Source organism: Filicampus tigris, chromosome 3, assembly GCF_054856515.1.
Source record: "Filicampus tigris isolate MCC_2025a chromosome 3, RoL_Ftig_1.0, whole genome shotgun sequence".
Lineage (NCBI taxonomy): Eukaryota > Metazoa > Chordata > Actinopteri > Syngnathiformes > Syngnathidae > Filicampus > Filicampus tigris.
In genome coordinates this window covers 9,195,661-9,214,822 of record NC_141219.1, presented here as the reverse complement: position 1 = coordinate 9,214,822, position 19,162 = coordinate 9,195,661, and the positions used below count along the sequence as shown (strand labels likewise).

The 19,162-nt window shown below is 39.4% G+C and overlaps 1 protein-coding gene across 4 annotated transcripts in view; it reads left to right on the top strand.

Annotated features, from left to right (window-relative positions):
- The window catches only part of LOC147149794 (protein diaphanous homolog 3-like), a 76,329-nt gene that overhangs the window by 42,074 nt on the left and 15,093 nt on the right, over window positions 1–19,162 (top strand). For 3 of the 4 annotated variants that reach the window (XM_086026594.1, XM_086026593.1, XM_086026596.1), the window contains 3 exons: window positions 5,027–5,162; window positions 9,889–9,984; window positions 10,799–10,861. In XM_086026594.1, coding sequence (XP_085882720.1) covers window positions 5,027–5,162; window positions 9,889–9,984; window positions 10,799–10,861 — 295 coding nt within the window. The remainder of the gene's footprint in view (window positions 1–5,026; window positions 5,163–9,888; window positions 9,985–10,798; window positions 10,862–19,162) is intronic. The other variant, XM_086026595.1, reaches the window with a different exon arrangement.

Genomic DNA, 19,162 nt, shown 5'->3' with positions numbered 1-19,162 from the left:
CCAATTTCTGATGCTTACATTTCATCATATCTTTGGTATTACTGTAGGGCCCTACTAAACATGCCAGTGAATGATAATTGAAGAAGCAAAGTATTATTAAGGACTTTGAATATATGGTCAGAACTCCCAGTGCTGTCATTTATTCCACTTTAATGGGCCAAGGTGTAAGCAGCTAACACCCTTAGTAATTTGTTCAAAAGGTGTCTTCCCACCTTCATCCTGATGGAAGTCAAGGCGAGGTCAAAGAATGTGTTCACGCAGTAAATCTCAGCCCAGTCACCTCTTGGTCAAATCTGTGTCAGCATATACACTGCTGTGCCAAGGTCCATGCTAATGGGTACATGTCGTCTGGAGACCACTGCGTGTAATGAACTGAGCCTTGAACTGCAACTCTGTGCTGTGCTCTGAAAACATGTACGCATGTTGGTGTGTGGAAAACCCTAAGCAGCTTTTCCTTGACAATAAAAACAGCAAAATGACAAGTGCATACAAAGGCGTACACAAAGCAGCGCACACACATGCAGCATGCTCAGTCACCCGTAGGAAGGAGACCCAGGGCGAGGCCGCACATCTGACAGGAATCCAATTGAGCGTGTCTAATGGCAGACATCCAGGAGAAGAGACAGGGAAACAGACCTGGAGTGATGAGGCGAGCTGAGGGCAATATCCTCTGTGTTTGTCTCTCTCTCGCTCTCTCTTACTCTACATCATCACTCTATTAGAATTTTTTGCTTGACTCTTGACATTTTTATAATGATAGAATAATGGTCACATAGGTTCTTAAGTTGTATTACCATTTTTTGCCTTTTTGTTTCTTCAAATCCAAAATACAAATTAAGTTTTTTTTTAATTAAGTTTGTTCCACACATTTCCTTTTTTTCCCTTGTGATTATTCATTTACTGAACTTACATTTGATTTTAGAGGCAGCATGGTCCTGAGATAGTGATTGTGATCATATATTAGATGTTGTTTGAAAAAAGCGTTCTGACGTATTGCACTTGAACTACTGTTCTCCTGCTGCAATCTCTTTGTGAAGTGTGGTTCACTCTAAGCGGGAACACTTGTTGTGTTGACTCATTATTGACTAAACATGCTTTCTCTTTGCTATTGGCATAGCAACGGGTCCGTTTCCCCCCCACCTACCTATGTGAATCTGCAGAGCAACACTGATAAAACCATCTGCTGTGAAAATGCAATGGGTTATTATGATTACCTTTCATTGAGTTGTATTTTTTTTTACATCTGTCATTACTTGGCAGGACAGCAGGGAATTTAGCTAAACCTAAGATATAAGGCTAGCTAAAATCAATTCTGAGGCCATTTTAAATCAGTGATTGAACCATTAGTAGGTTGTTGCACAAGTGAACACATCATTACTTGGTTGATTTCATGCCACAATATTCATGTTAATGTTCTTTTACTTGGTTTGCCTTTTCCTTTTTAGTTAAATTTTATTTGCCATGTTGAAGCAGCTGTGGGGTACTCACGTTTGAAGTATTTAAAGTCAACCACCAATTGAACACAACTATTGCAAACAGTAGACTTCCTCTTATTCCTTGACTATTTTTTTTATGTGACAATATGGGATGGATAGATGTAATGTGGTTTTGCTGAGACTCATCTCAACACACATTAACGCGTTTTCATAAAGGACTGCTGTGGTCAAAATACTGTATTTTCTGGACTATAAGCCACACCTTTATATAAGCCACATCCACTCTATCCATCCATCCATTGTCTATACCGCTTATCCTCACAAGGGTCGCGGGGCGTGCTGGAGCCTATCCCAGCTGTCTTCGGGCAGTAGGCAGGGGAGGACACCCTGAATTGGTTGCCAGCCAATCGCAGGGCACACAGAAACAAACATCCGCACTCACAATCACACCTAGAGAGTCCAATCAACTTACCATGCATGTTTTTGGAATGTGGGAGGAAACCGGAGTACCCGGAGAAAACCCACGCAGGCACGGGGAGAACAGGCAAACTCCACACAGGGAGGCCCGGGCCGGGATCGAACCCACGACCTCTGAACTCTGAGGCGGATGTGCTAACCAGTCGACCACCGTGCCGCTCCACATCCACTCTATTTAAAAAAAATAAAAATAAAGAAAAAACGTTATACAAGCCGCACCGGGTTATAAACCGCACCTATGTTGAAAATGTTGATATTTACTGCATTTACAGAACAATTTTTAATTGTATATGTGATTCTTTCCTAACAGTCCCTTTTAAAACGGCAGCAACTTTGCTGATTAAAAGGGAACAGAACCAAGAGAAAATAAAATAAGAAACTAACCACTTTAGTTCTCCTGTTTGAAATCACAAGTTACTGTAATCATCTTTGTTGAAACCCATTAAGTTGTGGTCTTTTATGTTGAAAAATTAGATATTTACTGTGTTTACAGAACAATTTTGAACTATAAATGTATATGTAGTATGTACCTGAACAGGCCTCGCCTGCCTCCATCCAGAGAGTCCAAATACACGTGGAAACAAATGATACTGCCCTCCAACAGTCCGACCTCACCAAAGCCGACTTTAATCGTCTTTTCATTTTTTTTGGAACAGCTGCAGGAAGTCAGTCTTTATTAGCGGTCCCCTTCCAACACTTGGTTGCGGCTCAGCTCGTTTTAGCAGAATTCTTAGTCTTCACACTTGGCTCCAGTCCACCTGTAGGTCCCACAACGTTGTTTTTATTGATAAAGTTAACTTGTTTTGGAAACGTTTTTCCTTTTTTAAAACAGATGGCATCCACCTCAACAAATTAGGAAGCTGCATGCTTGCGGCTAATATACAGTACGCTGTCCACTCATATCCACGTGACTGACTATTTGCTTCACACATACACACACCCCTCTCTTCACCTACTCTGTCACCTCTAAACCCTGTTTCTTGTGAAGTCCCCCCCTAAGTGGCCCACATGTCACTACAACCCTCAGTTACTAGTTTCCCTATTCAGTCTATCTCAGACAGCTACACACATAGTTTTAAATATGCAAACAAAGGCAATCACCTCTACCTTAACATCACCGGCACCACCCTCTCCTGGTTAAAATCATACCTCACTGACCGCCACCACTTCATTAGTATCTATAAATCGCAGTCCAACACTGCCACAGTCCCCCAAGGTGTCCCGCAAGGCTCGGCGCTTGGCCCCCCTCACCTTTATCCTTTACATGATTCCCCTTGGTCACATAGTACGCCTCCATGATCTCAACTTCCACTGCTATGCGGATGACACCCAGCTCTATATCTCCACCAAATCCATTACTGCTGCCACTCACTCCACTATCATCAACTGCCCGCTTGACATAAAAAATTGGATGCAGACCAACTTCCTCAAACTCAATAGCGACAAATCAGAAATCCTCATTATCGGCCCCAAAACACTTCGCACCTCCTGCCCTGACTTCTCACTTTGTATTGACCGCTCCACCACACCCGCATCTACCCATATCCGTAACCTTGGTGTCATCTTCGATCAGTCTCTTTCATTTGAAACCCATATCAACCACGTCACAAAAACAGCTTTCTTTCACCTCAAAAATATCACCCGTATTCGCTTCTCTCTCTCCCCCTCAGCTGCTGAAACACTGATTCCCGCCTTCATTTCCTCACGACTCGATTACTGCAATAGGATCCTTTATGGCTTACCCACCAAAACTCTCAACAAACTTCAATACAAAACTCTGCTGCCCGTCTCCTAACTTACTCCGGCACCCCTGACCATATCACCAAAGTCCTCCAACACCTTCACTGGCTCCCCATCAAACAGAGGATCCAGTTCAAAATTCTTCTCATCACCTTCAAGGCTCGAGTGAATGCCTTCAAGGTAGTCCCCTTCTACCTCACCGACCTCCTTCACCATCACACCCCCACCTGCAATCTTCGAACTGCCCATGGTAACTTCCTCACCCCTCCCATCAGACCTCAGTACCGGACCTGGGGCGATAGAGCATTCTCTATTGCCGCCCCGTCCCTCTGGAACTCCCTCCCTCATCACCTCAGACACATTCACACTCTCCCCTCCTTTAAAAAGGCACTAAAAACCCACCTTTTCAAATCGGGTTTCAACATCGCACTATCATCTGTTTATCATAATCTTTAATATACTATCGCACCCACATAGTTTTTTAATATTTACAATTGTCTTGTGTGTTGTTGTTTTCGTTATATGTTTCAGCTATTATTTTTATTTTTTACCATGTAAAGTGCCTTTGAGTGTTTTTGAAGCGCTATACAAATAAAATGTATTATTATTATTACTATTATTACAACATATTCTTTCCTAACAGTGCCTTTTAAAACAGCAACTTTGCTGATTAAAACGGAACTGAACCAAGAGAAAATAACCAGTATTTATTCATCTTCATATCTATAGATAGATGGATGGATGGATTTTTTTAAAGGCCATTCAAACACCGCTAGCTGGCGCCAAGCACCAGCCGCCCTCATTACACTACAAGCTTTGCTCTTGCCAAGCTATCATGTACCATTTTACACTCACATCAACACAACAGCACCCCAAAATGATCTTCAATTGCTAATTTAATATCCCCCCCAAACAAAGAATAATTTATGTTGTCGTTGACAAAAATGGTATGATCGCTGGGTAGACAGCTCACTGGGTAGACACAGTTGTCACACAACGCCTCTGACCATACGTAACTTCACAAAAGCAAACACGTCCTCTTCCCAAACTCTTTTTCAAAGCCACAAGTGATAAAGTGCATAAAACAATGTGATTTTGAAACCCATTTATTTTTGCGGGAATTAAAGTACACTCACAATGTCCTCAATGTCTGATGATAGACGGATCGGGTAAATGAGAACAGAGTGGAACAATATCACGACAAGCTAAATTTATTGTATTTGGAGGCTAAATAAAAAGAACTTGGATGACTCGTTGAAATATGTTATCAACTCACACCCACCACTGTAATTCATCCGGATCCGATGTCATCTGAATGCCGAACCAAATTTTTACTCTCACTCAAGTCAAATGTTTTGCTTCTCATCCTACAGCAAGCACTCAAAGACAACATGAAGCGTAAAGAGTCTGAGGAGAAACAGAGGAGAGCACAGGCAGCAAAGGAAAAGGCTCAGCGTGAAAAGCAAGAGAGACAGCAGAAGAAGAGCGGCTTGCTTGAACTTAATGCAGGTAAAAAGCATTTCATATTTGCCTAACAACTTTTGCGTGCTGTTGCTGTTCCCCATTACTGTACATGCCTGTATGCTAGATCAATCGACGATCAATTTACAGGTCTAACTTTGGTCACCCAAGCTGGTTTGACACAAGAATTTAATTTTATTAAAAACTAGCTCATTTCCCCACTTTGGTTCACTTCAGTTGGACAGGTGTGAACACCATGAATAAATCCTGGTGTTTGCTAAATCAAATTGACGCACACTATTGCAAGTTGTGATGTCAAAAGCATTTGACCTTTTGCCTGCTGCAGCCTGTATGAGCGCATTGATTTTTACCTTTTGCAGCTCCTCTTTGCGTTCTGTGAGGCAGCGTGTGCGCAAGTACAAATTCATTAGCAGTAGCAACGGCAGATAACAGGATGAAGCGAGGTGTTAGTGATATGCTTCCACCATGCTCAAAAATATTTATGTTGACGTAACGACAACCATCCATCCATTTTCGAACGCTTATTTTCTTCAGTTTTACGGGTCAGCTGGAGCATTCTGTATCTGCGATGACTGCGAGTGGCAGTGTGCACCTGACCGCTAATAAATCGAAGTGCATATATATTCAGTAGATAAACAATTGTCACGCTCACACATTTGTGAAGACGTCTGATGGCATAACCTTTCAAACGAGGATAATTTGCTTAAGTATTTAATGGTGTATTGTATCCTACTTGATTGTGCAGATATTTTTTCTCCATGTTGTGTACTGCTGTTTTGTTTGCTTATCACTTGCTAGTCAGTAAAGAAATCTTACTTCCTATTTACATCCTTTCAACATTTTAAGAGATGATGACGTCACAGTTTGTTTGTTACAAGTGGACATTTCTCGGACCAGAGAAATCTTGTTTTCCTTATTTTTTTCTTTCAATAATGTGGTCCCAGATTAAATTGTTAAATACATATATCTCATGTGCTACATGGTAATCCATATACCAAAAAAAGAAAGACGATTCCATAACAGTGTGTTATCACCATGAGGAGAAGGTTTCTGACATGCCTTGGTTTTTTTTTTGGTTTTTTTCTTAATAAAAACTGAATACAGTGCCCACAGACCACGAGCATCATACAACGGTTAAATTAATTCATAACAATGAGAAGGTTTAAATCTTTGAATTCTTATGTTATGTGGACCCTTGATTAAACATTAAGTATCATTAAAGTATAGTGTAGTATGTACATTATATGTACATTTTTGTATGTACCGGTATATTATAATCCATTCTCAAATTGGAGATGTCAGAAAGGTTCCAGAAACAACGGAGTCTGATGACTGGTCAGTTTCAAATTTGCGTTTTTAATTTACATTGCATATTTATGCACAGCATGTATGCAGAATCTTTGTATACTTAATACTTAAAAATGTCCATGACTGTGCCCTTCAGTGATAATTAAACTAAAAATTTAGAACATGCTTCAAATCTCCAGTTGTTCTTTGGTTTATTTTTCCCTCCATCTTTGGAGTATTGCTGATGCCAAGAACTTGTTTAACAACACAGCCTCCAGACCTATTTTCAATGCCAAAACCAAGTCTGGCATAAAACTCCAGCCTGTCAGTCCCAGCCTCATACTAGCATCTATAGCTAGCATTTGCCAACCATTGTAGCTTGCCTGCAGACAGAGGGCACATATAAAAAAAAAAAAACGCAACTGTTGTTTGTGCCAAAGTGCTGTCATATGTTGAGCTAAATATAATATCAAAGCTTCCCTTTCCCTTACTGTTGGGTGGCAAAGTTTAACTCAGATTCACAGACTCTTTAACTGAGTTTATTAATAAAGCACAAGGTAATCAGTTAAATCACATTCAACAACCCCATCCAAAGTATCATCAGTGAATAAAACTTTAAAATTTCATCTTTCTGTACTTCTGAGCTTGGCTACTGGTAGTCAAACTACAGTTTAATAGTATAGTATCTCTATAGCAGAGATGCTCTGCCAGTCTTTGGATGATTCTGTATTGAGAAGTTCATGGGCAAGTAATTATCTACAACGATTATGTGTGTTTATGTATGTTTGTGCACCTGTGGTTGTGTTAGTGTGTGTGCGTGTGTGTTTACTGTTGATGATGTTCAAATAAAATGGACGGGGAAAGCAAGCTTATCAGCATGCAGTGCAAGCCAAAAATGCCTGGTTTTGGCAGTGTATCACTACACTAACAGACAATGGAGACATACAGTATACCCATGCACATGCATGCACAGATTGTTCGGTTGAAATTAATATTTCATACTGATTTGGCATTTTGCCACCAACGTGAGCCCACTCTCTTTCACAAACTCTCTTGCTCTTTCCGTCTGTCTCTGACCATATTTATTAACTAAAAAGCTTTCTCTTTGTTTGTTAGGGAGGATTGCCCTCAATGGAGATTTTGTATATAATCATTTCGTCATCCATCAATTCCCTAAAAGCCCCAGAAAGTCTGTTACCCACATTATGCTGAAGGACAGTGCAATGAATAACATAAGATAATGAAAAGGTTGAGGTTTTCTTAACATTTTTCAATGGAAATTCCTTTTTTTTTTTTTTTTTTTTTTACAAAGGTGTACAAAGTAGGTGAGCATCACCACAATATTCAAATGCATACTGTTTTTTGCCTTAGACTGGGATATCAACACCCAGCGATATGCAGAATGTTCTCGCCATCTGCAGTGTGTGATCTAGCAGTCTGAGTGAGTGAGAGCTTCATCTTGAATCCATTTCCACAGGGCCTGACGGAGATTGAAATTCAGATTGCAATGTGGTGTTTTTTTTTCACCTCCTGTAACTTTGCCTGTGTATGACAAATCTGTAGCATTAACTCCCAGGGTAGGCCAGGAGCTGGGATGTTTGTGCTCAGACATATTACACAACAGAGCGTTATTTAACACTCACTGTATGGCTACAAGATAGAAACTATTAGGGCATTGAGTACTAAAAGAAACAGAAGTACCTATATCCCCTGCACTGAAGACTAAAAGAATAAAGAGAATTGTCATATCTGCTATTAATTGGATTTTAGTGCTTTCATGCATTTGCAGAATCCAGTATGCTATATTTATGAGTTCTCAGGAAATAGCCACCCAACTATTCAAATCTTAAAATATTCTGTAATCATATATTGTACGGCATTGAATGGGAAAAAAATCATCAGTGCTAACTGCCTTTCACCTGATAAAGAGGAGACTCAATTAAGTACATCCTCACCAAAAAAGAACTGAAAGAGGCTCGAGTGAATGCCTGGAAAAGCATCACTTTAAAACAAGAATACAAATGTGTGTTGATGTCACTGGGTTAATGGCTCAATACGGTTACAAGCAAAGCTTTTGCAACTACCGGTAATTATTATTATTCAATTTTACATAATTTCTATGCGTTTTAATCCTGAAACATCTCTTCTGTTCACCTAAAAATGTTCTGCCATAAACATGAGTTTATTAAAAATGCAAGCAAGGAGGTGGTTGTAAATGAGCCCTGCACTGTGAATGCATCTTTTTTTTTCATTGTAGTTGTACAACTGTTATAAGAGTTCTGATCCCAAATGCCGCTTAACCACGAGAGCCAGGCAAGTTGTGAGCATCAAAGGACCAATCAGTTTGTTGTGCTGCCAGAGCTGGGAAACCACTCCTCACTCTCTCAGGCCTCTTATGTCTTTTTTCTCGAGCCAGATCTTCAATGCCACCTTTCATGGTATAACCATCTTACAACTACTAGCATGACTAATATTCAGCTGTCAAGTGTACCTCCCTCAGTGCCAACCAGTGACATGTCTGCTGATCGTGTTCTAACTTTGCGCGCATGTGGGGGAGTGTATCTGCATGTTTTAAGATTTTCTGTGTCAGGCTGTCTAGATTTTTATAAAGGACTTTTCTGTCTACGGGTTCTTATAGATGGCTACAATTGGACTGTTTTTACTCCCCAATGACTGTTTATACCCCCCAATAATCTTTAGGCTCGAGTTCTAAGTGAGTTTTTTTCCTCTCTCAAGAGGCTCACAATGTATTTCATGTTCCCGTACTTTGGAGGCAAATGGGCCACTACACATGACGGCACACACTACAGGTTTCAGTTGATTTATATGCTCTATTTTGTTTGTTTTCTGCATTCTCCTTTTGATGGAAAAAAATGTACCGGTATGTGTGTTACTCTGTCGAACTCTTGCTGCCCGAGATGAATTGTCTTGGCAGCCAAGACAATTTTAGACGTCAAGGAACGTTGGGCCTACTCAGAAATCCATGCTGCTTCTCTACTCTTGAGTAATGATAAAGAGCAAGACGTGCGCATGAGCGAAAGCTGAACATCAGTCTAAAAACATCACAAAAAAGGCAGACATGTTTGTAGAAGTGTGTTTGTTTGAGGAGAAACCATACTCTATGCTGTTTCCTCCTTGTAAGCTGTCAAGCACCGCATACACTGGTTTGATTTCGAATTGAAGTTTGAACACATTTTGTCAGTGATTTTGATATTATTTTGTGGTTCATTCAATTAGCGTCTGTCACAAATTGACAACCTAACTACCTGACTTGTATGCCCAGAATATTTTTCATTTGTGTTTTTGATACAAATGGATATGATATGATATGGTATGTGAGAGGCGTGTGTGTGCTATTCTCTTATTGTCAGGATCTAAACTGTTTGCAACCATTACATAAAGGCTCACAACAATAATAAAATCCACCTAATCTGATTTTCCTCAATAATTCTTCTTGGGTTTTCAGAGAATGATGAGACAGGTGTGATGGATAGCTTGCTAGAAGCCCTGCAATCGGGAGCTGCATTCAGAGACCGCAGGAAGAGAGCACCAAGACCCAGAGGTAAATCTCTCTTTAGTTTACACACACATGCTTATGGATCCACATTGAATAGACCAGCGTTGTCCAAAGTCGAACCCGCTGGCCAGTTAAGCCCCGCCACCTGTTTTTGTTTCTCTCCATACCACACCTCATAGCAAATGTTCAAAATAACATTTAGCATTTCCAATAATGCAATAATTCTTGTTTTACATTTTAACTGCTGCTTCATGTTGTACTCTTGAACACCATATTTCCTATTCCAATTTGTCCTTATGAATGTTCAGACTAGGGATGTCACGATCCGATCACATGATCGGAAATCGGGGCCAATCACGCGATTTTTCATCTGATCGGGGTAAAAAGATTGTTTTTTCTTCATCTCCTGAATTTTTAAAGGCTATAAAATGACATAATCTACAGCCATAAACGCTTGTTAAATGGAACAGTAAAAGCTTAATTTTATGTAACACGATTATTTTATTATTATTTTATTTTTATTGTGGGGGGTACGTTCGCCGTCTGAGTAACAGTAAGAGCCACATACACACAAACACAGGCACGTCTGCCTGTGCACAGTGCTTTCCATATGCTGCAACAGAATGTAAATTGTAATTGGACCAAGCAAGGAGACATGAACAATGGGAAAACACTCCTTTGGATGTGCGCTCTTTATTTCTTAATGTATTTCCTTGGTATCGGATTGGGACTCTAAAACCAAAGACGAAAACTAGGACTCTGATGCCAAAAGAGTGTGATCGGGACATCCCTGGTTTAGACCTTTTTTTTTTTGCTTCCCGTAAGCGTTTGCATTGTGTGTAAACTGCTTCCTTTGCAGATAACCAGCAACAGAACATCAGTCCCAGCTCCTACCGCCAGGTTCTAAAGCCTGTTAATCATGGTAAAGCAGAATACAATAATCTATTCAGCTAAGATATCAGGCATGGTCAACACCATTTTCTCACTATAAATCATCTTCAACCATTTCCTTCTTTGCATGTAATGGGAAGTGTGTTCCTTGTGACCTCTTACCTTCTCAGTAATCTGTCTTTCTGTGACCCTGTGTGCGCCGCACACTTTGTATAGATGGCAACTTTCGAGCAATGGTGTGCTGTGTTTTGAATGGGGAAGACAGTGTGGGCAAAGCTGAGTTAAGATTCTTTGAACTCTGCGTGCAGGAGCTTCTTTTTACATTGTTCAAAGTTTTTTTTTTGGGCTGCAGAATTTGAATTCAGCTATGTGCAGTCATAGCGTTTGTCTATTCACATTAAAAGAATAGTAAAACATTGCAGACTATTCTTAGTTATGGATGGAGGTAAATGTTGATTCTCTCTCACCAAGTACCAAAAGTCAGTAACAGTACTTTATACTGTTTGCAATCCAACTTATATAAGATTGTAACCATCCTCACCTGTGGCTTGGCAGCTAATATTATCCTGTATGAACAGTTGGATATTTTCATTCTGTAAAATATGGCCAGGTACCCTAGGCTTGTAAATACTCAGTAAATGTGAAAACAATATTGTTTGTACATTACAGTACTGGTATATATGATTTAATTTGAATTTAAATTATTCTTATTTTTGATTATATACATTTGTGTATCTTACTGTTGGCTTTTTTATGACTATGGCTTTTAAGTTGGCTTTTAAGCATAGCAAAGCTAAACATTTATTTCTTTATCTCAAAGGTTTTCCGCAATCATGACTGAGCCACTTACGTTGTAGCCCTTTTAGCTTTTATTACCTGTAATTGAAATCCCCATGGGCTGAGGTACAGCACACATGAATAAAAATTATTCAAGCTCAGTCCGCCCACATCATTGATGGCAGTGATAAAGGGCCTTGCTCAGTTGTTCTGCTTTTGGAAAGCGATGAAGGGTTGGGAGATATACAGTGTGGGAGGAAAAAGACAGATCGAGGCTGCTGCAACATCAGAAATAAATACAAATTGTGTGAGGAAGACAGATTGAAGCAGTTGGTATGCCTGAAACAAATTTGTAATATACAGCAAGAAACAATGTCAGCATTCAGGGACTCTGGTGTGAATGCGTGGTTGTTTTTATGACAAAGATTATACTTGAGAGAACTAGGTTTTAATGTGGGGATGACAACAAATACGGCAAACAAAGTTGGTCTCAAATAATGACTCCATTATGAATTCTAATAAGGGCTCAGAACTGTGCTTGGATCAGTTTGCCCAGTGGGTAACTGCAGACTTGGCCTTGTTGACTTGTAAACCTAAAGCCTTGTCTGCATAGCGCATTGAACGTTGTCTGCGCTACGTTCAATGCAAAAGACCCAGAGCAAACTGCTAATTACTTTATTCTGCCTTGCCCAAACACCAGCTCAGCCCTCTCAGTGCCCATTTATCTTAATTTCCCCCACTCTACCATCTGCCTCCTAAATAACACTCCTCCACATTTCCCTACCATCCCATATCCCTGCTGTCTTATTCTATGCTCTCATGGCCTGACAGTGGCCCACCCCAAACATAATTACCTGTTATTGGTATGAAGTCTACACTTCTGCCTCAGCCCATCACTCATAATTCCCTTCCCACTGACCTCACAAGAAAATGGAGGTCTTTTATCCCCACACATTCATTTGAGTTAAACCCAGACATTGGGTTGTTTTAATGATGATGTGTATAAGGCAGTATAGTCACTGAAATAGCTGCTTTAACTTTCACACCACCTAAATACCAACTTTTTACAGAGGTCCAAGTATCGTTTTAATAATTGATCTTATGGGGGCTGTTACTTCACTCCGTTGAAGCAGCAAAGATAAAACTGAAGAATCTGTGCTTTCATATACTGTACAGTACTGCAATTAATGTTGAAGAAAGGCTTCTTGAATGTGAACATTCATTGTGTTGTTATGGTTAAGTGCCACGGCAAAATCAATTGCACCCCTCTGCTACAAATCAATTATATATAGACTGTGTTCTTCGTTAAATACATTTTGATTAAATTTAAGCCGCTTTAAATATGGCACTGTACCGTTAGCATGAATGGCATTGTTTCTCTCCATTGTTGAACACCAAATGAGGAGGTCTTAAATCACTCAACTCTTCTATTCTCTCATCAGCTCTCGCTCCTAAAAACTAAATAGGCACAGCTTTCTTAAACTTGGACCAGCAGCTAAGCCCCTTCAGTACTGCATGTGGGGTTCTGCAATTAGTTCTCATGAGTGGTAGATTGACGGCCTTTACTTTTGCTGGGGTTCAAAATCTCAGGTGAACGGAATTGCAGGGTCGGAGATATAACGGCCAATCAAAAATGCCATGTCGTGTCACATGAGCTTGCATGAGTTTCACATGAGTTTATGGGTATGAAGCGAGATTCAGCTGGCCACCTCCAAGCCACAATAATGCAACATACAGTATAAACAGTAATGTACATTAATATTATTTGGCAATAATACGTAACTATACTACATACTATATAGATCATTTCAATTCTTTTCAACGTGTGGCTAAAAAGCGAAGCGTTGAGAGTATCTTTCACCAAAATGCATGTGTAAAGTCAATGAATAGAGCAATTATTGCCAAGAACCTTGCATACAATCACACTGTCCACTTAAAGAGGAAATCAACCTAAACATATTTTCTCAAGGGTATTTTCCCAGCAGGCCCACTAGTTGAAACAAGGCCGTCTGATGAATGTTGCGTTTGTGGAATATGAGTTAAGCAGCAAAATCCACCCCTTTTTAGTCATCTCAGGGGGCGGCCATTTTATCACTTCTGTCGACTGAAAATTACATCACAACTGCCCTGGGCTCAAGGTAATGACCAATCACGGTTCAGCTTCAGAAAACAGGTCAGCCGTGATTGGTCGTTACCTGAGCCCCGAGCAGTTGTGATGTCATTTTTAGTCGACAGAAGTAACAAAATGGCTGCCCCCAGAGATGGCTAAAAATGGGTGGATTAACTCTTATTAATTAACCTTTTATTCCACAAACGCAATATTTATCAGAATGCCTTGTTTTCAACTAGTGGGCTTGCATAGAACATATTCTTGGAAAAAAATATGTTTGGGTTGACTTCCACTTTAAGCGTTCTGCCACGTCACTCAGTGTGCAGCTGGTCCAAGGTTTTATTTTATTTTTTAAATTTTTTAGCTGGGTCCACAGTCTTTTTCAACACACATTCACAAGTACACGTAAAAGTACACAGACACACTCGACTTGAAGGGATGAAGGTAAGCAGGCTTTGTGGTAGGTGGCCTGGGTTAGGATAAGGCTTTAGGGCTCTGGGGCTCCTTGGATCTCTAAATTGGATTGGGCTCCTCCGAATGATGGATCGATGGTGGTTAGCCACACGGGTGTAGGCGACTTATTGAATCTATAAAGCAGTCATAGCTTTTTAACTGTATCCCTCTGAAAACGTCTCTCCAGGCACTGTCTGCTCATTTCATTACTTTTTTGAAAGGTGTTATCTTAAGGTTGTTGAGAGGCTGATTTGTGAAGGTATGCAGTATATGGTTATGAATGTTTATAATTGGTTCAAAGTCATATACACTGTGCAACCCAGGAGATAAACGTGGGCATGGTTTAAAATCTGAAAGCCATATACAAAGGTATGAATGGCTTTGCCCAATTGGAATATATTTCGTTCATCAACCTTCAACAAAGCCATGACAATTGTTCGGTTTGAATTTGATAAGTATGTACACTTTAAGTCTTGAATAAATGGAAAGATCATTTTACAGTCATATTTTTGAAATCAAACAAACTTCTTTCGTACTTCGTCTTTGCGATGTCAAGTTAAGGCTGTTTATGGTCAAATGTACTGCAGCTCTTCCATGTTGTTCTTAGTCTGTCCTATCAGGTGGTGTCATCTTTAAATGATTTGGGTATCTAAAGTTTTTGAAATTTCAGTTGTTGTTTTCCAGAGAATCGTTTCAATTAAACTAAGAGTTTTAAGTTGATTTAAAAGTCAGAAGTTGTCACTATGTACTGTTAATCACTCCAATGTGTCACAAGTGAAAAACAAGCAGTGGGGGTCAGTCACTGTAGCTTCCAAGACTGGAATGGGCTATTGAAATCTGTTAAGACGATTGACCTTTTGTTTGGACCTCTTTAAGCAGAGGTGGGCCACATTATATACCAAGCTGTGTCAGAGGGACGAATGAACAGGACCGAATACAAAGGGGCATACTCTGTAGAATTTGTACTCTGTATAGAACAATACTCGACGGCAGTGTTTCTCAACGTTTTGCAATGATGTACCACTTATGAAATATTTTTTCAGCCAAGTACCCCTTACACAGCGCAAAGCATTTTTAGATGAAACAAAAAGACTTAAAACAGTGCAGTGCCATTAGTGACTAATTTATTATATTCATTTTTAAATATCGCCACATCTATTTGGAAACAAAATATATATCTTAAAAAGAGAGAAATAAAATACTTGGGCTTGTGCTTCACTGAGGATCTTTTCCCCTGCTGAATGTGGAAACCCAGCCTTTGTCACACCTGCTAGTGCAGTACGCACTGGCGTATATTCTGAGTCCCATTTGGTTCAAACATTCATTTGCTTCTGTGAACAAATCGTTCACTGTGGTAGCACCGTTCATTGACTGGAAGGCTGCCAGTTCCTCTGTAATTTCAAGTGTCTGCAATTATCCCACACACAAAGATGATTAGTTGAGCTGTTTTACTAACACCACAGCTCTCACTCAAACTCAATGAAAAAAGGTCAGTTTACTGCTATGTGCTGCTTTTGAAGCTCCAGATTTTACATCAATCCTCCTCGTCCCAGTGCGTTAAGAGAGCGACAGTCTCAAATGCCGTCTTTTTATCCAGCTATTAATGCTACAGAGTCCATCAAGTGTTCCTTAATAAATTTTCCATGAGAAAACATTTGACTTTTTTTGCGAATTGTTGGGATATGATATAATTGGTTTTATTTTTGGCAGCTGCATGTCTGGATGTTCTTCGTAAAAATCCTTGTTGGTTTGTCAATTTAGCAAAGCATCCGACCGCTTGGCCCATTCTTCATTAGACAAGTTCTTGTACTTCTCTGTGTGTTTGGTGATGTTGTGGGATTCAAATTATAATCCTTTAACTATGCGCTGCCTCAACTGTCCTAAACTTTAGATTTGGCGTCTCTAAATAGCCTTCGTCCAAGTCTTGTTTAAAAATGCTGCCTTTTTAGAACAGTACAGCAAAGGCCAAGGGCCGCGTGAGGCCCACAGGTCTTAAAATGCCAAAACCATGGGAATATGCTTTCTAGCATCATTGTCTTCTCCAAAGTCTGGCGGAGAAACACTACAATTATTCTTTTGTGCTCAGCCACTAACCTACTGCAGAAACATATTGACTTACTATTCATGTGTATTTGTAAGAGCATCCAAACTATATTAAAATAAAATACATTCTAATAAATTGTTCAATGGCTGCGTCAGCCAAAGCAAGAAGTGGCTTGTGAATCTGCAGCAGAGCTAGTTTTTCATTCAGGTGAAAATACTTGCAGCTGCTGCCTTGCTATGAAAAAAAAAAACATACTTGACATTTCTCTCTCCTCTAGCCTGTGGAAACTAAAAAACTGCTTTCAATTCCAGTTGAACCCATTAAGCCCTTTGCTTGTCCACTGTATCCCCCAGCCTGTCTTTTGCCAAGGCCCTTCTGAATGTCAACCACCCCATTATAGATCACAATACAGCTAAAGGAATAAAGGAAAACAGCTGGCTGCCAAAAGACTGATTTTTAAAACAATGTTTTTTTTTTGCTTATCCAACATGCTTAGTATTACACTATACATATTATATAATTAGTGCAATTGGCTGGCAACCAGTTCCGGGTGTACTCCATCTTTTGCCGACTGCTGGTATAGGCACCAAACAACAACCTCTGGTACTCCTTTGAGAACCAAACCAAACATTTTATGTACACTCGTTTGTTTATTTACTATACCTCAACATTTAGATGTCACGAGTCATGCGCCCCATTCAAGGGTGTGCTGTTTCTTTGATTTGATCCCAACAGATTTATTAAGCTGTCCTTTGTAATCAGACAAGACATTAAGCCATTGTCTGCTGCGTTGGGTTCCCTGTAACACCAGAAATATAAAACACAAAATAAAATTACTATGAACATGACAAGTTGACAGGGATATAAACCTGGTCTACTAGATACTGTTTTCCATATCTCATTAAGCTCTCACTTTGAATTCAGTCATAATTGTTACACACACGGGGAGCTGCAAATTTTGCCAGGTCTAAGTAATTTAATTTTCCTTGAAATGGGGGGGTGGAAATAAAATGGCATGCCTGTTTGGCTGTGCCCCAGTAAAGCCCAGCTTTGTATCCTTTGCTCATTCTTAACGTATCCTTTGGCTTGGACCAAAGTGAATAAATTGATAGAATGCGTTGTTCTCCAAATGAAAATTCACCGCACCCATTAACTAAGCATTGTTTCTATAGAACTTTGTGTGCGAATACATAGAATTTTACTGGAACTAAGAGCTTTTCTGTGCTCCAAGCATGTTATTTTACTTATTTTTTCTCAATCAATTCTGCTTTACTAAAGGATCATTAAGAAGAATATGAAGAAATACTTCCATTCTAAAAAGATTTCCCAACAGGGCCACCACTCAAAAAGGCTTTATCAATCAATCAATCACATTTTATTTATATAGCACTTTTCATACACGAAAATGCAACTCAAAGTGCTGTAAAACATCCATTTATGTCGAACCACACGTATTTAAGACATGTTGATAAATCTACATTTGTGTGTTAAAAAAAAAAAAAAAAAATATATATATATATATATATATATATATATATATGCTAGCTGCATGCTAATAAAATATTGAAGTTTGGATGAAAAACTGAAATAATTAAATTATAATTGTATATGTCTGATTGATTCTGGGATCTGGCCTTCTTACATTGATGTATCTACAGGTAAGTCTTTTTATTTATTGGTGTGACACCTTTGGCTCGTAAAATTCTATGTTAGCGCATTGGTGCACATAAGTATATTCAGTGAGAACACAAAGTCATTCCATACTTTAACCCTCTTAGGCTCAAATCAAATTTTAGTAATAGTTTAGTAGTACTTCTGTAAAGAAAGGCTCATATAATATGAATGTGTATTAATTGTGGGATTAGCAATTACTTGTTGCGAATCTGCAACACCTGCCTGGGGAGGGTTTTAAGGTCAGCCACAGCAAAGCCACTCACTCAATGGCTTTTGTCAATCCAGTACAAGAAATATGCCTGGATCTCAGTGTTTTCCATGTCAATAATACCAAGCTTAAATGTTTACAGTCACCAGTTATATAGCCTTTTTTTTTTGCAAATAATGTTCCGCAAATAGGAAACAAACCTCCATTATTTGTAAAAGGAAAAAGGGAAGAGAGAGCCACAAACGTATAGGAGTATCAAATCCCACACTTGAGGTGGAAAGGGCATTACCATTTTTCATATAATTCTCTTTTCCTATCTATGTGTTCAAAAATGAGTGTGCATGAGCTCTGTCTGAAGTGTAAGTCTGTTGATGAACAAGGCTGACTTATCTAGGAAGGGTTTAGAGATGGAAGGAGCAGGCTGCCTGTAAATCATCCGCCTCTCGCGCATACTGAGCTGTAACTCCGACAATGGAAGTTGTTTGGGCTACAGCGGAGTCAACTTGATTTATCAGTATGGTGAGCGATTATAGGAAGCCTCCGTACGTAAGGAGCAGATGGACCTAAAAAAAAAATTATCCCTTGGCATTTCATAAAACATGCAAAGAGTCGTCCATTAGGGCCAGTGAAAAATAGTTGTATAAAAACATTGCAAATACTGTGAGTATGTTTAAATTTGATATAGCAATTTAAGAGGCCAGAAAAGGAAACTTGTCAGCCTGTAACCCATAAAACTATTCTTGATGGCAAGATGCTATTTTATAGCTAATTGTTGCAATCACTAGCCTTCAAGCTTGTCATTCTACTGTCATATTTAAAAACAGCTTGAGGTAGGAATGACAAAATGCAGGACCTTTTTCATTTTTAATGGATAATTATCTGTCTAGGGTTTTACAGAGGCGAAATGATGAGCACCAAAATAGATCAAGTAAAATGAAAGTCTGTGATCTCTTTTCCTGGCAGTGAAGTGGAATAAAGTAATGAAACACTTAACGTTAAACCACTGCTCTTTTTATGTGCAAATTCAACTTCACACCTTGACAGTTCACTCAGACTCGGTTGATGA